The sequence below is a fragment of the Arvicanthis niloticus genome, chromosome 11, assembly GCF_011762505.2.
Source record: "Arvicanthis niloticus isolate mArvNil1 chromosome 11, mArvNil1.pat.X, whole genome shotgun sequence".
Taxonomy (NCBI): Eukaryota; Metazoa; Chordata; class Mammalia; order Rodentia; family Muridae; genus Arvicanthis; species Arvicanthis niloticus.
In genome coordinates, this window is record NC_047668.1 from 76,078,762 (window position 1) to 76,098,708 (window position 19,947).

Sequence of the window (19,947 nt, forward strand, 5' to 3'; positions counted from 1 at the left end):
CCCCCCTCTCTTTCTGCCTCTGCCTCACTCCTTCTTCCTCTCCCTCTCTGATTATTCATTTTATTTAAGGTAGGAGTATTTTTCCTGGGTTTACGCATATCTGTCCCATACGTGCCTGGTACCTGCAGAAGTCAGAAGAAAGCATTGGGTTTTCTCCAGACCTGGAGTTACAGATGGTTGTGAGCCACCATGTGGATTCTAAGAATAGAACCTGGGTCTTCCACAGGGACAGCAAGGGCTAGTAACCACCAAGCTATCTCTTCAGCCCCTTTATTCTCTCTTATATATTTTCTGTCTGAAATATCTTCCAAACCTTCTTCTTCATGGGGTTCCTTGTGAGAGATGCTCCCAACTAAGCAATGTGGTGTTCTTTTGCTTTGAAACAATTCTCTTTATATAAAGTGAATAATGCCTGGTATCTCATCCTATGGTACAGCCTTAACTCATGAATGAGACTATAGCATTATTCTCCATGCTGTAAACCAATATTTACCTGAAAGAAGTGAAAATGGCGAGGGACTCTCTAGGATGCTGTGTTACCTCATAGACCCTAGATGCTACTAAGATCTGACATCCATGAATGGCATCTGTTTGTGTATTTGTTGACATGACTTCTGGCGTATATGGGTATTAATTTCTAACGTATCTTGTGTCGTATGTAAGAAGACCCTGTTCCCTCAAAACTTTGATTTGTAGTTTATTTACAGCAGTTCTTTCCCCTGTGCTGTATGACCCTGTCATATCTATCCCTGTCACATCTACATGCAGCCCTTGTTTCACAAACAAGTTGATATGTGTTCCTGCTGCCGTCTAAAGCCTTCAGTCAATGCTTCCTTCTAAACTATTTCTTAAAACTGGCAGGAAAAAAACTGAAAGCCCATTACATTCCATGCTTGCCCAACTCAATTGAGAAATTTGAAATCCACCATTTGTTCTGCAACACCTGCTGGAGGATTTAATGAATACATTAAAAATTGAGTGAATTCACTGTTTTTGTTACAATGCTTCCTCTTTCTTGAGCAAGTTTCATTGAAACCTATCATTTGCTTTTCCTTATCTCTGTGTGTAATGCCAATGTTTTATTGCCATATAAACATGACATCGGGAAACATACACTTGGTATATTGATGCTAAAGGCATGTGTCTTTTTTTTTTTTTTTTTTTTTTTTACAGCTGGGACAACATATATCTTTAGCAAAGGTGGTGGACAGATTACATATAAGTGGCCTCCTAATGACCGACCCAGTACACGAGCAGACAGGCTGGCCATCGGGTTTAGCACCGTTCAGAAGGAAGCAGTGTTGGTGCGTGTGGACAGTTCCTCAGGCCTGGGTGACTACCTTGAGCTTCACATAGTAAGTACTTTTCAGTAGGCTTGGCATTTTCTCTTCACTATTAACTTTAATCAAATATATATATATATATATATATATATATATATATATATATATATATATATATATATACCTTTTTCTTGGATTTTCCCCAAAATGAAATATGAATATGAAACATAGCTAATAAACCATAGCATTACTGTTATTGTTAGCATGTACTTCATAATAGGAGAAAAGTTATTTTTATTTTTGAATCTGAAATTATGTCAATTTTGTATTTGCAAAGACATTTTGGAGTGAATTTCATCTCTAGGAAGATTTTTCAAGTTAATAAAGTAAGTTATTGTGCAGTAGCACTGTACCATCTGGCTGGAAGCAGGGGGTTGTGTTATTGGTGGCATCTGAAGATCTGGATTTAGTGTTCTTACCTCTTTTCTTGCCAGAGTAGAAATTGTCTAAAGTTATATGGTGTGGGAGGAATGAGGGAAGGAAACTTGAAAGATGTGAGGATTTAAGTTGGGGACATGAAAATGGTAACATGATTGTTTCTGGGTCATTTTGTACTAGTGTTGATAGCTGTAGGGAAAGTTCTGAAAAACGGTCTTTTTCTCTTTTAGCTCTGCTGAACTTCACATAGAGACTCAGCCAGTTCATAGTAAAAGCTGAATAATTGCTTACAAAAGAGAGGCTTTCTCCTTAGCTTCCATAATGCACTTTATAGCTCAGACTCTTCTTTTTAATTCTACTTTTAAGGAATTACAAAGTACAGCTGTAATTCTTCATTTCTGTAATTCTCTGTATAATTCATGAAGAATACACACAGGATAGTTGTATTTTGTTTGCTTGTTTGTTTAGGAAAATCACAAAGAGAAAAATACAACATGTAAGGAACTCACAATCTGGGTCTGTATATCAGTGGTGCAGGGCTCGTGTAACATGTGCAAGACCCAGGTGTCCGTCCCCAGCAGCATTAAAAGTAAGCCAGCAAACAAAAACTCTAAGGGTCTGTTGCTTCATCTAGAGGAAGCTTTTCTTGAAGTTTCAGATACAGGTGAATCTCTACAGCCTCTACTTGAGTATTGTTAATTGTCTGAGTCTCTTGATCATGCAAATCTGCTCGTTTGGTTTACATTTTCCTCTCCATGTTCTGTCTTTACCAAGTGCTAAGTCGTCAAACACTTTCTTTCTTGATAGAAACTGGCTCTATGCATCAGTCCTAAGCTAATTAGAGAAACCACGAGCCACTACACTACATCATCACAGATTGACAAGCTTTTAATTCCATAAGATTTTATTAGTTTTTTCTTAATCTGATTTTTATATTAGATTTTCAGAATTTTCAATAAGTCATGTAAAGGTTCACACTGACCACAAGAGCTAAATTCATTGCTAATCTTAGGGGAACAAATAAACAGAAAATAACACCTCAGCACAACCATTATTGAACCATTGTAAATTTTCATTCAAAATGCACTTGTCATAAAATGGCAACCCTCGGAAAGTAATTTCAGCTGCCTTTCAAAAAATATCTAACAATCAAAATTGAAAGCATTTGGATTTATATAGCATCATAAACAAATGATCAGTTGAGATAAACTTCACAGGGCAGTAAAGAATCTTGCTGCTTAGAGTAATTGTGACTTTCAAAATATATTTTCTCAGCTCTGATTTAAGGGCTGTGCTACTATATATATATGAAAGCAAACAAGACCTTTGTCCTTCTAAGAGAAATTACTTATTGATCTGTTGCCAATTACACTTTTAGCCTGAGAAAGATTCTGCAATGATCACTGTGAAGTGGTAAGAGGCTGTTACTGAATTACTCGAACTACTGCTGTTTATTTTATGGACAAGGGGATTGGTCTAGAGTGTTAGCCATTTCTTTCAAATTCGACCAACTGTAAGTTTAAACCTCTTTAAATAAAAATAGTTGATAATTTCTATGTATGCAGCCAGTACATGTTCTGTATGGCTCTTCTCCTAGCCACAGATGTCTTTGCTTCCCTTCCTCCCAGATTCCCTTTCAGCTTTGCCTTGACATTCATTTTGGAGTCAATGTTTATCTGTATGTAATTTTTTTCTTGGATTAGAGTTTTTAAAATTTCCCTTGCCTTGAGAGTTTGTCTTCAATTGGGGAGTGGATACTGGTTTCCTGGGATTACCAACTCTTTTGAGGTTAGCCTTACCCAGTATCTTCTCTCCTTCCATTGTCTGTACATGTTAGTCCATTAATACTCAAAAACGTTTTATTTGGATTTGAGTCACATGCAGTTAACATTATCTCAATGTTGGGTTTTGGTTTGGTATGCAGCTTGTGTTAGTTTTAATATAGAAATGTACATCTAAATCATTTTTAATAAGTGGATTCATGAACAAACAGAAAAGAAAAATGTAAGGAGAAAAGTAAAATCAGGAAGGTAGGAAATTCAGAAAGGGAAGAGAATAGATCCTAGAACAGACATATGATAGAAGCTTTGCTTTCTCTCACTGTGTGAAGCATGGGAGGAGGTGTGGCTTTTCAGACAAATTGTCCTTGAGTTGGTCTTCCTAGCTCTGCCTCCTGATAACTGGGATTATATCCAGCATGCTTAGCAACTGTGGTTAATATTAATAATATGCAAGAATTGAATTATCTGGTTATTAGTACAATTGTCAAGTTTACACTTGTTTTTAAAAATAAGTTCTGGTTTTTTAAAATCAGGATCAGAAATTTAAAAGTAAAGCAAGGTGTAGAATTTAGAATATTATTGTTGTTTGTTTCTATAAAAATACAACAGATTTAAGCTGACTTGAATAACATGTGATGTGTAATATATACATACATTGTATATATATATACATGTGTACATTATATATACATTATATATGCATACATATAATGTATGTGTACATATGTATATATGTTAGAAATTTTGGATACTATACTGGCAGGATGTTTGATGTGAGCTTTCTAAGTCTGCAGTATATAAACTTTGTATGGATCTCATCTAAAAATTTTGCTCTGTTTTTAATTGATAGAGAGAGGAAATAAACAGGAAGGTTGATTGCACCATTAAAAGATGCTCCATTCTTGCTGAAAATGTATGATGCTGTTTCAATTAGCTAGCTGTACAAGTCTGATTGGCATGCAATTTCAACGAAGATTTGAATATCTGGTGTGGCTTATCGCCCCATTTTTCAGAGTGATCACATTTGATTTCATTGGAAAATGTACTCACATTTAAATTTTGATTAACTGTGAACTTAAAAAAATAGAACAACTTGGGAAAAGTTCACTTTGAATGTGGTGTCCTAATTTTGATAGATTGCTTTTTTTTATATTAATAATATTAATATAAATAGCATCAGTTGAGAGTTCAAAGCCAGATGGATTATTGATTGTAAGAGCTTATGAGGAGACAGGGATTGGTGAAGATTTGGAGGGAAAAACTATTAAGATTTTCTAACAGAATAAATATGTCAATTAAATATTGAAAATAGAGTCACGGGCTAAAAGTAAGTTTTTAACTTTTCAGTAGTCAAAAGAAAAAAAACCCCTCTATAGACACAATTTAGTTTCCATAGAAGTCTGAGGACATCATCTAGCTTCCTGTTGACAACATAGAAAAAGAATAATAATTTTATAGCAAACTATATTTTAATTCATGTTAATCAATAAATATTTGGTGCACAATTGTTTGTTGTTTTAAGAACACATGTGGTGAAAGTTTTTGTTCAATCTTCCCTTGAAAATTATTCCATTTATTATATAACCTTATTTTATCATTAATGATTCCCTAGTTATTTTATATTTTTCTCTGACTTTCTGATAAACTTTATGATGTCATGGGATATTCTTACAGCAATGATGATTAGTAAAAACATGGAAACATGGCTTGCTCTAGCTTTTCAAGCCTCTGCTATCTAATTTGCCCCATGTCTACTTTGCATGTGGTAGATATCAGTAAGGTAACAATTATTTAGATATTACATATATAAGTAGTGATAAAGCATTGTTTTTCAGACAGACAGAAAATATAAAGTGTCTTGTAAAATATTTACCATAAGCATTTAAATTAGTGATGCTGAGGGCTTTTATTCCATTAAAAATATTTGCTCAGGAACAAAGAACAAAAACCATTTAACTAAGATTGATTTTGTCAGTTGTAGCATGTAGTTTTTATCAGATGTAACACATAATTTTACCAATATTGTCACTTTCAGAAAATCTGTAGGTATCACTTTATAGGTGTTAATTAGAGCTTACCTTTAACTCCTCCTTATTTATGAAAGGAAGGTGGTGAGAATGAGGACTCATTCCTTCTCTGGGTATTAATGGTGCCCTATGCCAACCAGGGAAGATGGAGCAGAGGGTGAGTGAGCAGTGTTCTTTGAAATACTTTCATCTTGGGAGCATGAAAGAGCATTCTAAATTCCATTGGTGAATTGCTGTACACTTTTGCCTTAAGTGATTTTCTTTGTGATCTGCTTGGGCAGAAGGTGGGTTTTGAAGCCAAGTTCTTAATCGATTTTGATTTACAAATCTACCTTTGATTATCACTTTTAGTATATACTCAAAACATCATATTTATTGGAAATATTAAATGTCTCTAAATATCTTGCCAATATGATTCCTGTCTAACCTTTCTCATCTTGCTCTCTTTCTACCCATGTTCCATGGCTATGTGATCTCATTGTTCTAGCATTCCATCCAAAAATATCTTAATAATTATATAATTGTATATGTATGTACACTAACATAAACAAGAGAAAACATAATTTTTCCCCACAAGCTTTTTTTGAATTTAAATATTGTTCTGTTTAAAATGTTAATTTTAGCCAAATGATACACTCTTTTATGAGAGTTTCACATTGCCATATAATATTTAAATGAAATCCAACCCTTAAAGTCAAATAAAGTACATCTTGAACATGGTTTGGTTTTCCTGGTTCTTATAGGAATTAATTAGAGTATATGTACCCAATTTGACTACAATTTTAAAAAACTGACTTTTCACCATGTTTTGAATATTTTTTGTCATCGAAGCTGCTGAGGTATGAAGGACACAGCCATCTCTAGGGAAGATGTGTGAACTGATGCCCTGATTTCTATTGACTGTGAGGACAGCTGGTGCCAGGCTGTGCTGGGGAAAGGGCATGATAATGGATGCACAGCCCTCCCTGGCCCATGCCTCCCTTTTTTCTCCTTGGGAATGTCAACCAAAATTTTAAAAAAACAAGCCATGAAAAACTCCCTAGTTAATTAATTAATTAACTAATTAGTTGATTAATTAATATGGTAATGTCCAAGTCTTACCATTATAAACACAATCACACTGCCCTTGTCAAATTTTGAGCATACTGAAAAAAGTAATAGGACAAAGAGAAGCTTTTCTCCTCTTATTTTTATTGGTTTACTGTTTTTTTATTTTTTGTTTTGTATTTGTTTTCTCTCTCTCTCTGTTTCTCTCTCTCTCTCTCTCTCTCTCTCTCTCTCTCTCTCTCTCTCTCTCTCTCTCTCTCTCTCTGTGTGTGTGTGTGTGCCATGATTCAATCCTGTAACACCCATTATTCCTTATTCCTGGCTTTCTTCACTTTCTTTTCCTCCATTTCTTACCAGCTTGTGTCTTTTACAGAAGTTAATGTGGTTGATTTCTCATTTTTCTAAGTAGTTACCTGTGTTGTGCCAGTTCCTTTAAATTAGCTTCTAGCACTTTCTCTCCGCTGGCACTCTTCTAAAGGAGTATGCTCCAAGACAGTGAGTCCACCTGTACTTTCTCCATTTATGGTTATTGTTTAGATGTCTGTCCTCTGCCTCCACTTCCCAATTGTTCTATCTTGACTTTGAGTCCTTTCTAGTACATTTTATATTGGTTATTTAGCTATATCATTTTTTTGATACCATTAATTTCTAAAATTGTTCCTTTGGTCTCCTCATTCCAGTAATAAGAAGAAACATCAATCCCTCACTGACTTCCACAATCCACAGGGAATGAGAGGTTCTCCTGATTAAATAAAACACACTCAGATTTCTGGTCTTAGTTTCCTTATTTGGATCCACCTTCCACATTTCCCTTTTCAGCGCTTTCATTTAATGAAATGTACTCACCTACTTTTAAAGAATGGGGTTTTCCTGTCCTCTTTCTCTAATGTTCTCCAAATTTTTTCTTTCCATTGATGTTTAATGGCTGACACTGAGTCACCAAGGTCTCTGTTTCTATGCTTAGTGTTTCCATATTGCCTCTGAGATACTCACAATTCCTAATTTGTTTGATGGAAATTATGAATATGGTTGTAAAAGAGGAATAATATGCCAAGGATATTACTTCTTAGAGGAAATCTGGTCCATAGCCTGCCCTTTCCTATGATTGCTTCTCTTCCTGATGCATTGCTTTGTAGAAAGCCTCAAGCTGTTGCACAGAATGGCTTCAAATGCTCTGTGATTAGGCAGTGGTAACTTGCTTGACTGTTTTCTTGTGCCAAGCTTCCAACACAACAGATTGCTTTGTTAGGTTCTTTTTTAGCTACTGAAGACCCCTTCTTTTCTTCTGTAATAAAATCCTTTTTAGAACTCTATCTCCAGAACACATTTCTTTAGGCTAATTAAACACTACATAATGGGTTCCCTAAAATGTAATTTATGTTGTAGATGATTAATTAGTTTGTCTAACAATTTTCTCCATTTGACAACTTAAAATATGTTGGTTATTGTTTCAAAATATGGTTACCATGAGAAGCAATAGTTTAGAATGTCTGTGCTCTGGAGGTATTGGTACATTCATTCTTATAATACTGTCTATATTTTCTAAAATAATGATGATCCCTTGTTAAAACACATGCAATGCTTTATTAAGGATGCAAGCTTTGCAAAAGTTTAAATACAATATAGATTGATGAAAAGGAAATGAAGTCACTGCTTGGGGCTTAATAACTATTTTGAGGAATGCATAGTGAATAAGAGGTCATTTACACACTGATCAGGAAAATGCCTCTTCTTGCACAAAAAGCATTGAAAGTCATAAGCAAAATGCACAGTAGTCATATTTTTTTAAAATGCAAACAGCATAGTAAACAGGTTTGCCAAAGACCAGTAAACAAGAAAATGGTGATTCTATGCATTAGAATTTTATTGATGCTGGCAATGGGCCATGCCAAATATGAACAGTTTATTTTGCTCTGTAGACTAGGCTGACCTTGAACTCAAAGTTCTTTCCTTGCCTGCTAAGGGCTGGGATTAAAGATGTGCACCACCACTGCAAAGACTGAGTGGATTATTTCAATAAACAAAGGAAATAACCAAGGTGAATATACTAGGGAGTGTTCCTATTAATTATAGAAAAAAACAGAATTAAAATCTTCCACAACAGGGGACTAGATGTAATTTTCAAGCACCTGAGAAAATTGTTTTAATGAAAACATACATGTTAGGGTTGTGATATGTGACTCATCATGCCTTAGGAACTTTCTGCAAAAGACAATCTGTCAGAACTGTGTAGCCATGGCTGTTCTGGAACTCCCTCTGTAGACCAGGCTGGCTAGAACTGAATTCCACATGCCTCTGCCTTCCAAGAGCAGGGATTAAAGCTGTGCACCACCATGGCAGAACTGAGGATTCTTTATCATCAACAGCAACAAAGTTTTTGCCTCCTGAAAACCAGCTGAAGGACTTTTACAGCCTTTGTACCAATGTAGTCCATTCCTGCTGAGGGACTGCTCTGTGGCTGCAGGAGAACACACTATAACTCGGTTTCTATGGAGACAGTTTAAAGGTAGACTTCTCCCATCAAGAAAACTAATTTTCTCCCTGGACCTAGTTCGTTCAATAAGCCTTCCTGTCCATTGAAAATGAGAAATGCAAGTTTGATTGACAAAAATTAAGCTTTGGTGAAAAAAATAAAAATTTAGTTGATTAATACTGATTGGGCTTTTAAGACAGAAGCATTCTTGAAAATTATTATGATTTGTAGTTATCACATATCAACTTCTCACCCTGAATCATATGTATGTAGTCCTGGCTTCTCTCCTGCCCCACCAATCACCATGCTGATTTTTCTACTGCTTACTCATTTCCACATGCATAAAATATATCCAATATAAATTATTACCTACACTTCTCAATTCAGAATCTAAGATTTTTGTCACAAATTGTTTGTTAGTCTACAGTTGCATAGGTTCACTGACTTGTTTATTCTAAGCATTATTTAAAATTCTTCATAATTGAATTTTATATCAATGAAAAATTTGTACACAAGTAAATTGAAATTAAATATACTTTGGCATTAGGTGCTGAATCCCTTTAGTCATGTTTCAGATGCCCACGCACCTACCTACTACTGGACTGGACTTTCGTTCTATGTCACTTTTTACTGCTATAGATGAACGGCCTCTGCTGAACTGTCACTATGGCCTTCTACCTAGTCGCTCTCTAAAGTATACCCTCCCTTCTTAAAGCTAATTTTTAAAGTTAGTATAATGTTCATTCTAAAGCAAACAACAAAAAAAGGTAGGTTCAAAACTACATGTTTTAGTTAGGAGAGATGACAGAGGTTCTGGTTAGTCAACAAAATGATGGACTGGGTATTAGGACTATCTTGTACCTCACTGGTACAAATAGGAATAATTATGCTCCAATTGCATTTTGAGAGAAAAGTTTTATTTTAACAGGAAGGGTGAAGCTAGGTGGTAAGAGAGAGAAAGAGAGAGAAAGGGGGCGGGGCATGGAGGCAGATGTTCACATGTCTCCACCAGTCAAAGATAGTTTATATATCTAGGTTGGGTATTGGGTTACACTTCTGATTGAGCATTACCAAACTTATAAAGCCTTTGATTAACATTTAAAAAAATGTATAAAAGCAAAAAGGAAAAGGGGGTATGGGATAGGGGTTTTCTATGGAGGGGAAATCGGGAAAGGGGATGGCATCTGAAATGTAAATAAAATATAAAACAAAACAAAACAAAACAAAATAATGGTGTTTATTATCGACTCCTCACTTTCTTCCATGCTGAAAGGAAAATGATGGCTGCAAAGCAAAGACGTAGTGTTTCATTCACTGGCTCCCAGTTTTGTTGTTAACACATTGTAACTACTTACTACTTGCTCATCTTCTTCAGTGCAAGGCTCTTGCTTTATGAGAACAAGCAGTGACGCAGTGACACAGGCTTAATCACTCAATCTGAAATTCTGCCCAGCTCCCCAACTAAACTCTCCTCCCATTGCAAGACTGCACCTAGGAACACAGCTGTTCAGAAAGGGCATGGTCCTATAACATGCAGAGCATTGCTTGACAATGCTTACTTAATGGGAAAAATTATCTATTTATCAAAATTATATACAAAGACACTTGGTAATTTATTTTTCTATGTAGCAAAGACACTGCCTAGAAAGAAAATCAGCAAATGCACTTTTTTGTTTGTTTGTTTGTTTTTTGTTTTTTGAGACAAGGTTTCTCTGTATTACCCTGGCTGTCCTGGAACGCACTCTGTAGACCAGGCTGGCCTCGAACTCAGAAATCCACCTGCCTCTGCCTCCCACGTGCTGGGATTAAAGGTGTGTGCCACCACTGCCCAGCAAATGCACAATTTTAAAAAATTTTTAAATTATTTTATTTATTTATTTATTTATTTATTTATTTATTTTGCTGTCATCTTACTTTTTTTCTGGTTTATTTGGCAAGTTTCTGGGCCAGGACATTTCTGGAAATGTTGAAGATACTTTTGTTTCTTCCAGTGTTAATATTGGTGATTGAACCAAGGGCCTGGCATATATGATACATTTGCCCTACCACTGAGGTATGTCCTGTCTCCTGTTTACTTATGTTTCAAGAGACAACTCTAAGTTGGCCTAAGAAGCCTGGAGCTGAGTATCCTCCTGCCTTAGCCTCCTAAGTAGCTGGGATTACAGTTCTGCATTACCAGGCCTGTTATACATATTTTTATTTTGATTGTTATTTATTATTGATGGACAGGATGGTGTTGAACAGTAAGAAACATCATGATAACATCTGTTTTATGACAGATCCCAGTCTAAGCCTTAAACTCAGTAAGTAATCAACCAATATTTGTTGACAAAATTTAGGTTTCTACCAGTTCTTATACTTATACTATGTATGTATTTGGTACTGCACAGGTCATGTGCATTGTCTCCTAAAGATATCTGTATTTTCAGACCAAATGTGATAATATAACTATTTCTTAACCTGCTTCTATCCATAGACCTTTATTACAAATAATTCTAAGTCTAAACTACTTAGTTGGTCCAATAAAGGTACAATCTGAACTTGCTTATCTGCATAGCTCACACATAGCCTGCACATGACTTTATCTCATGTTTTAACTGCTTATGTGCCAAGCAACTTCCAGTACTGTGAATGTATGTGAATGTATGGAATCAAATAAAGCATGACTTCTGACTTACAATATCTTAGAATTATTGGATATAGTCCATTCTCCAGGCACAGCAGGCACAGACTGTGAGCACATGTGCTGGGGTTTTTAATTACCCTTGCATGGAATCAGAATAAAATGTTCAATACCATAATAGTCTTTTTGTGTGATATCATAAAGTGATCAATGATTTCAAACCTTCTCTAAACACATATAAAAGCTCCCATAGAAAACAAACTAGAGTCCTCATTTAGTTGTTGAGAAATGACTCTCCTATCTATAATATGACAAAGTCAGGGTCAAATTCACTTAGTCTGACTCCCAAGTCCCTGAAGTAAATCAAGTCCCATAGGCAGATGCCTGACATGACTCAGATGAGAATGCAAATGTCATCCATCCTCAGGGACACCATCCCCTAACAACCTTGCCTTTGGTCTGTTCATGGCATATGCATAAAGTCAAGCAAGCATCCTTAGTTTTAATGTACCAACACCACAGAAACTGCTGAGTATTTCAGATATCTTCAACATAGACATTGTGTCTAGTAAAATAGAAACATAAAAAGCTATCTGGCTAGCTTTCTTAAACATCCTGTAGTTATGTAGATAAAATAGCAATTGGTGTGATTTGTATGGGGTATTTTTAAATTAAAAAAATAGAGGAATACAATTATGTATTGGTATCATAAATGACAGTAAAGAATGGAGTTATAAAGTGTTTTTGTTCATCCCAATTCTTCTCTTTGAGAAATTCCTCTCACATCTATTCCCTGCATGTCCTTCCAATACATTTTTAAATTTTAATTTTTTTGAAAATACATATTTGTAAAACATTACTTTGTCCCTTACAACAAAACTAACCATGTCCTTCTTGGTACTATTATAGGTCTTTGGTTTTTTTTCTATATATAATTTAATTTCTTATAGCTTATTATACTATTTTATATGTACTGCCAGCTCTTTAATTTGATGTCAATTGGAACATATTATATTAATATATTATATAATATTATACTATATGTTTTATACATTATGTAGTTTTACACTTTGCATATAGTAGGATCATGTTTAGTATATAACATGCAGTTACTGGCAGAAAAAGGCACCATAAGCGAATGCAGAAACAGGTGAGCTCCTTCGAAGTGCCTGCTGGCCTCCCTGATCTCTGACTGGTAATTTTCCATTCTACAAGTCTCACTATGATACTCTTCTCCATTGTGCACAGAATGAGGTAGATTCCCAAAGGATAATAGTACAAGCAAGTGATACTCAGCTGGGATCTCCACTTCCAGCCCACTGAAGCAGACACACACCCAGCAGAGGCCTCAGTGAGAAGGTCTGTTACGAATTTATTTGTTAGCCACGTGGCATCATCAAAGCCATGTTAAGCAAGTATTCTACCTCTGAGCTACATCTTAGTCCTTCTTTTATTCTTTTTCTGTTTTGTTTGGTAGGTTCTTGCTATGGAGCTCCTGTTGGCCAGGACTTATTTATGGTCCTTCTGCTTCAGCCCTCAAGTTTAGGAATTCAGACATGTGTCACCATCCTGTATTATTTCTCTAGTTTTTTGAATGTCTGACACTTGATTAAATGATGAATGTGAAATGAGTTCTCAGATGATTGTTTATTTAGAGTTTTACCTTTATACATATTAAGTGCTTGAATGTAGTTATAAGTAAAGCTGAACTAAAACAAAGCAAAAGTCTAAACTCCCTTTCTGAGATTTGATTACCCAATTCATGCTCTTAGTAAGTGTAACTCTATTTAGCATCTACTTAGTAAGTGTAACATTATTTAGCATCTACTGAGTGCTTATGATGAACAATGCATCGATTTAAGTATTTTGCCAAAAACTATACTTTACTTAATATTATCAGTAATTCACTGAAGAAAGAATTATTATTTTTATTTCACAGATATATTATTGTTTTTTAAAATAAATTGACCAAAATCACAAAACTAATAATTCCCTGGATTTGAATCATTACTTTATGACTTCAGAAGTCCTTTTCTTTTCTTTTCTTTCTCTTTTTCTCTTTTTCTTTGTTTTTTAGTTCAAAGGAAAATTTGAGACTATCTCAGCTTCTTTCCCAAATGATCCTATGATCTTAATACCAATTAAGAGAATGGGTCCTTATGGTGTGCTATGTTGAGAGAATCCTTTATCGTGGCAAAGATAGGAGAATTCTGAGTCTCTTAACATAACTGTACTAAAATACACAGAGTCTTGACACAAAATCTGACATTTGGAAGCAAGAACCACTTCTTAAGTAGAATTCTAGATGTCTACTAATTTTTAAGTGGTGCTTATATCTTGGGCCAAATTATATTACTTTCTGTGAAAATGAAATAAAAATCATCACAGTGGTTTTGAACATTTAGGCTGTAGTTACCTTTTCAGCCTTTCTCCAGGCTCTAACACTGCCTTCTGAGGCCTGAAAGACATGACCTTTAAAACAATTTTTTTAAACCCAAAGGGAAGAGAGGCTGTATGTGTATTTAAGCATGCTGATGAGGAGAGCAAAGGAGTGGGGATAGTGTTACATTATACCTCCTGCTGGTTGGACATTTTTCTGACAGAGGTATTAAAAAAAAAAACTATGTCATTCTACTCATTACTGTTAATTAGCAATAAAAGTAGGCATTGGGGGCTCCACATCCCACAGGGCATGGCAGAGAGAAGGGGTTGAAATTTCAGTAGCAAAATGGAGTGAGGTAAGGTGTGGGAAAAAACCTCCTGCGGGGAGTCCGACGGCAGGGTCCCGGAGGGTCCCGGAGGGCTTCCCACACCGCTGGCAGAGGGTCCCACATTCACCCAGCCAAGGGGTGGGGGCGGCTGCAGCTGCCTCAGGAAGGTGCAGGCCCAGGAGACATGTGGAGTCCAGGACTTTTTCAAAGCTTTTATTGTTCATGGTATGGTGAATGGGTGTAGATGGTTCGGGATCCCCGCCAAAAGCCAGGCTCCCCTGGATTTATAGGGAGGGGGAAAAAGGGAGGGAATAACTCAATTAGCTATGCCCCCCTCCTCTGCTTTTAGATAACTCATTAATATTTTAATCTCTGGAGGTGGAGACCTGCTAATCACGCCCTCTACCTGTGTGTTATGTGACTGATGGTGCAGGTTAAATGGAGTTACAAGGCCCCACAGTAAGATAACGACTACATGTGTTTCAAAATTGAGTTCATTTGCTCATTAAACTATAGGCATATCAAAGATATTTCATGCTGTGGAGAGAACTAGCGTCTAAATCAGACAGCTGTAGCTGTCTATATGGCAAAGAATGTTGCAAGCGTGAAGCAGCTGGGGATGCATTGGTTACATTGAATTGCTACATAGCTGTTGCTCGTTATTATGTGAGACTATATAATCAATGGCTGCATACTCTCCTACTTTTGAGTGAACCCCCTTCATTGCCATAGACGACATCTCCATTATTTAACAGCTCTTTTCATTCGTTGGCACTTTTGTTGTTGCATTTTTCAAACTCTCGACATAAACTGGATTCAATAGAGTAGTGATGCATAGGTCTGGGCTTGTAAGGCCAATAATATTTTACAACAGACTGTTCAGAATGAATTTAATTTTATTTCTTACCTTATGGATGAAAGACTCTATCTGCTTTTCATAACAACTAATGTTTTAATATATATTATTTCTAGATCATAAAAATACTAGTTGGAAACTTAGATAACACAACAGTGAGGAGAATAAAAGTTAAAAGCAGAATATAATGTTTTGTATTTCCTATGCTGTCTAAAATTCTAATCATATTTTACGCACATATTTCTGCACGGGTATATGCACAAATAGTTGTAAATATGCTCACATTTGAACATTTATCAAAAAGATGAGCTTTTACTTTTTGTTACATACTATTCTATAATTTGATCATTTTTCTATGCTGTACTTTAGACACTATTACATTTTCAATAAAACAATCTATTTTCCTCATGATGTCCTATTGCTTTTGAATGCAAAAAACATTTATTGAACTGGTTTTTAATGATGAATATATAGACTGTTTTAATGATTTTAGTATAACAAATTTCAATTTTTAAAATAATCCTTTAAAATATTTTTAGGATGAACAAATTTCTACGAATGGAATGAGTACACCCAATTTTTATTTACCTATTTTTTTGCTTATTATCAAACTCAGGTCCTCTTGCTTGTAAAGCAGGCCTTTTATCTACAGAGCCAGTTCCCTGCCCTCTTGGGTTTTATTTGAAATTCAATTTGGCTTCATTATTACTTAGATATTGAACTGTATAAAATGAATTACTTTGTGGAATATTTGATTTTAGATCATTTCTGTTTTAGTTGCCTTGTGGAAATGATATAAGTCCCCTTTTAGCTATGGTCACAAACTTTTTCCCTTCCTAGCAATATTATAGAGTAACATTGAGCTTAGGTTGGGTAAAAACTCTATCAGTTTTGTGGTTCTCTTCAGTACTGGAAAGAGGAGACAGGCAAGAGTTAATGTCCTGTGGGAACCAATCCTGTTTCAGTGTCTGCCTCTGTGTTCTTCACCTCTCTCACATTCCATAATTCTTAATTTTCCCCCTAGTCACTTCTTATTTCAATCATTGTGTCTTTGAGACTCAAAGCATCAGTGGAGCGTGACCAGCTTTTAAATGAGTCAATATTGTTAGCGTTATTGTGGTTAATCTTAATACTACGAACAGGAAAACAACAGTGTATTATACTGTTAAACAATGAGAAAGCCACAGAAGCCTATCTCTTGATGGCACATTTAAGCAACAAAGTTGTTGATTTCAGGCAGTCGATTACATACAGGGGGTTGCTTGTATATTTTTTAACATTTGATAATCTCTCATATTGAATTGAGAGGAAGTAAGACAGGCGAAACACATGCACCAAGCTTCCTTCGGTCTTCAGCTGTCTTCAGTCCTTTGATTATTACTGCTGAGGGTAAAAATGTTTTGACACTTGACAGTATTTTTGACTAGTTTTCTAATTGTTTATTTAGTGATTTGTGGGTAAAATGTAAACACATAAAATATATTAAAATACTTTTTTTTACTTTAAAAATTATCTTCAAGGTATGATAGTCCTGCATTTCACTATGAAAGTTAAAATATGTAAATATAAAGGTAGACCTTTCATTTAGTGCTTAATGGGTGCTGAGAATTTTGTCTCATGCATCACAGTCACTAACATTTTTAATAGCATGGCAGATATTGTTTGCTATGCCAACACATGTTACTGAGCAGCAGGGAGTCCCATTTGACAAGCCAGTTTTTATTTTATTTCTTCAGCCCCAAACTTTGTCTAATAATTCCAAATCTCAGTGTGTTTTGATTTGTCAGGCAGCAAGCAGATAAGAAAAACTCTGTTCTCTGCTGTTTATTTCTAACAGGTTGTTTGGCTTCAGAATACAAATCCCATGGGATTCTAAAGTAAAATAACTGGGTGACATTCAGTAAAACATGAACACAGTTAACTACACAGCAGTTGAATACAAGTAGGCAGAGTGATCCTTCAAAAATGTTCTGAAGGTGGCCATGTGGTCATACCAGCCTAGTAAGAAGTTCTGCCAGCCTCCACAGGAAGCATGTTTGTGGTAAGCAGGGTATTTAATTGTGATGCTTTGTGTACATATCTTCTAGTTGGCTTGCTTAACCAGCAACGTGTCAGCACGGGTACTCAAGGGAGACCAAGGGTGTTTTTGGTATTGCAAGATTTGCTCCCAAAAGATTAATTCTTTAGAGCTTTCCACAGGCTATTTTCTAATCCTTTAATTGCTTATGTCTGGGAGAAAAAAAACACACTTGATATACATTCTAAAGCTAAAATGTAACTGTCTAGTAAATATATTTTAGAGTCACAGAAATATGTAAAACTTATAATGGGATATTTTAAACAGGTTTTTAGCAATGATCCTGTATAGCTAATATTGAGAATTGTAGAAATTGGATACATTCTAATGAACCTGAAGGATTTCTAGTCTGCTTTGTGTGGTGAGGGAATTATGTCAGCCTGGGATCTAGAATTTGAAAAGGCTAACTTTCAAATCTCACGCAATCCTCTAGTACAATTGTCTGGATGTAGGGAAGAGGTTGCAGCTCAAAAAGTTCTGCATATTTCAGGTAATTTTCTTTCATAGGATTAAAATAACTCCACTAGGATCTGTTTAATGGTGTTAGTCTGTTCTTGGCACAATGATCAATACATACAATCTGTTTCTGTCTCAAGAATCCCCACTAAATCAGAGACTGAAGGGAAGCCCTCTTCATTTGTACAAGTAAGAGAAAAAATTTTTCCCTATTTTAGGAGTAGTGAAGACAGTTTTGCCAGTTCCACGCCTTTTGATGATTGCTGACATGTAGCATGCAGCAGGGGAGCTGGTCAGGTTAGGCTTCCTACTAGTATGACTCTATGTCACCCTCAGCCTGCTTGTAAAAAAATATTCTTAAAGAAATGCTCACTTCAGCTTCTGTTTTCTAGTCAGTTAGAGTGAAAAGCAGGAATACGTTCCTATGGAGGTGTTAGCATGAGATGTACCATGTATACCAACTCTTGGTGCATCTTGTTTTTCATTTCACATTGGGATACAAGCACCACAATTGTCATTTTACATTTGATTTCATTGCATAAGATAGATTTAGGAAACCCTACTCTTCCAGGGCTCCTTTATTCAACATGCTTGAGGACAAGTAATTTTTGATAATATCATTATTGTCTTCTGGCTTTATAAGAACCATTTTCCAACCTTGAAAGGAAATTCCATATTATATGAAATGTCATTAACCCTTTAAGAAATGCAAGGAAAGGCATTATATAAGACATGGAAATTTGTATGAATAACATGTAAACTTGTCAAAAAATTATCATCGTTGAATAGCAGAATTATAGTAGGTGCCAGCAAGTGAGATGTGACCATTTATTTTTGGCTATGCCCTATGAAGAGAGAAATCTAAGACCTCTGAATATAGTCAAAGTAGATCACCTTACCTTAAAATTCAAACCTATTTTTAACTGTAATAACTATTCATGCAGAGAATCAAACATGTGATCATTGGTTCTATTTGTTTAGAACCCCACAGAGGAACTGTAATAAATTCACTTTCAGCAGAAAAAATAAAACACAAATGTTGTCAACATGTTTTTCTTTATGGCTATGTTAATAGAATGACATCTTTCATTTTGTATATGTATAGTAGGTGTCTATAGGAATTTAAAACAAGACATATTAAACTTGCTAGGTATGAAGTGAGGTCATAAAAGCTCTGGTTCCATGAGAAGAGAAAGAGACTGGTTTATAAGGTTACTGGTATTTTGATTCTCTTGATGAAGCTATTCTTCAGGAAGAAAGCAGATTTTACTGCCCTACCATCTTGATGTCATGGAAGTTTCCATTCTATCTTAGGACCAACAAAGACCAAATGGCTTTTTCTGTTAAAACACACACACACACACACACACACACACACACACACACACACACAGACACACACACACACACACACACACACACACACACACACACATACACACAAAGTATTGGGAGTATTTGTTGTTACTGAATATGCAGCTTACTGCACAGGTTGAGGCTGTGAAAAGGGGAACAACATAGTAAAATCTCAAGTGCAACATTCAGAGAGAATCTTCAACATTTGTCAGAGATGAAGTCAATGCTAAGAACAGGTAGTACTTCACTGAAGGATGATTGAAGTCATCTGACCCACAGGATCCGCTGAAGATTATTCATGATCTCCTCCTTTTCCCTTCTTCCCCCTTTCCTTCCTCCTCTTTCTGTCATGACACAGGAACTCATGTAACTCAAGCTAGTTCCAAACTCCTAATCCTCCATCTTGCAAATTCTAGGAATACACACTATGGTTGCCTTATGAATCTTTTCCAAGGTCTTTCAAGAGTGAAAAACCCTGTTTGTTTATTTATTTATTTTTAATATAGGAATAGAGAAGATATTGTACATTCTTCCAAAGGAAGTAATAGAGTAATAGAGACAGATTTCTAAACAAATATATTTATGTGATTCAATAGGGATATTAATATAACCTTGAAATTTAGAATAATAGCACAAAAGAAAAGACACCAACTTTTAACTTGGCAATTTCAGAGGCTTCTTTACCCTAAGTAGGTAAGAAGTTTGCAAAACTGACACACATAACCTAAAGTGGTTGCTATGAACAGCAAAAACTATAATGAGGTACAATATTGTTTTTCTTACTAATCTTGTGTCCTTGAACATAGTCCAAGTGGGTAC

At 35.5% G+C, this 19,947-nt stretch overlaps 1 protein-coding gene and 1 long non-coding RNA gene across 40 annotated transcripts in view; both read left to right on the top strand.

Annotated features, from left to right (window-relative positions):
- The window catches only part of Nrxn1 (neurexin 1), a 1,065,384-nt gene that overhangs the window by 742,280 nt on the left and 303,157 nt on the right, over positions 1–19,947 (top strand). For all 39 annotated transcript variants that reach the window (XM_076942416.1, XM_076942418.1, XM_076942435.1 and 36 more), the window contains one exon: positions 1,174–1,355. In XM_076942416.1, coding sequence (XP_076798531.1) covers positions 1,174–1,355 — 182 coding nt within the window. The remainder of the gene's footprint in view (positions 1–1,173; positions 1,356–19,947) is intronic.
- LOC143443985 (uncharacterized) lies at positions 12,927–13,303 on the top strand. The gene is made up of 2 exons (XR_013113445.1): positions 12,927–13,031; positions 13,150–13,303. It is a non-coding gene; the product is annotated as an uncharacterized LOC143443985 (long non-coding RNA).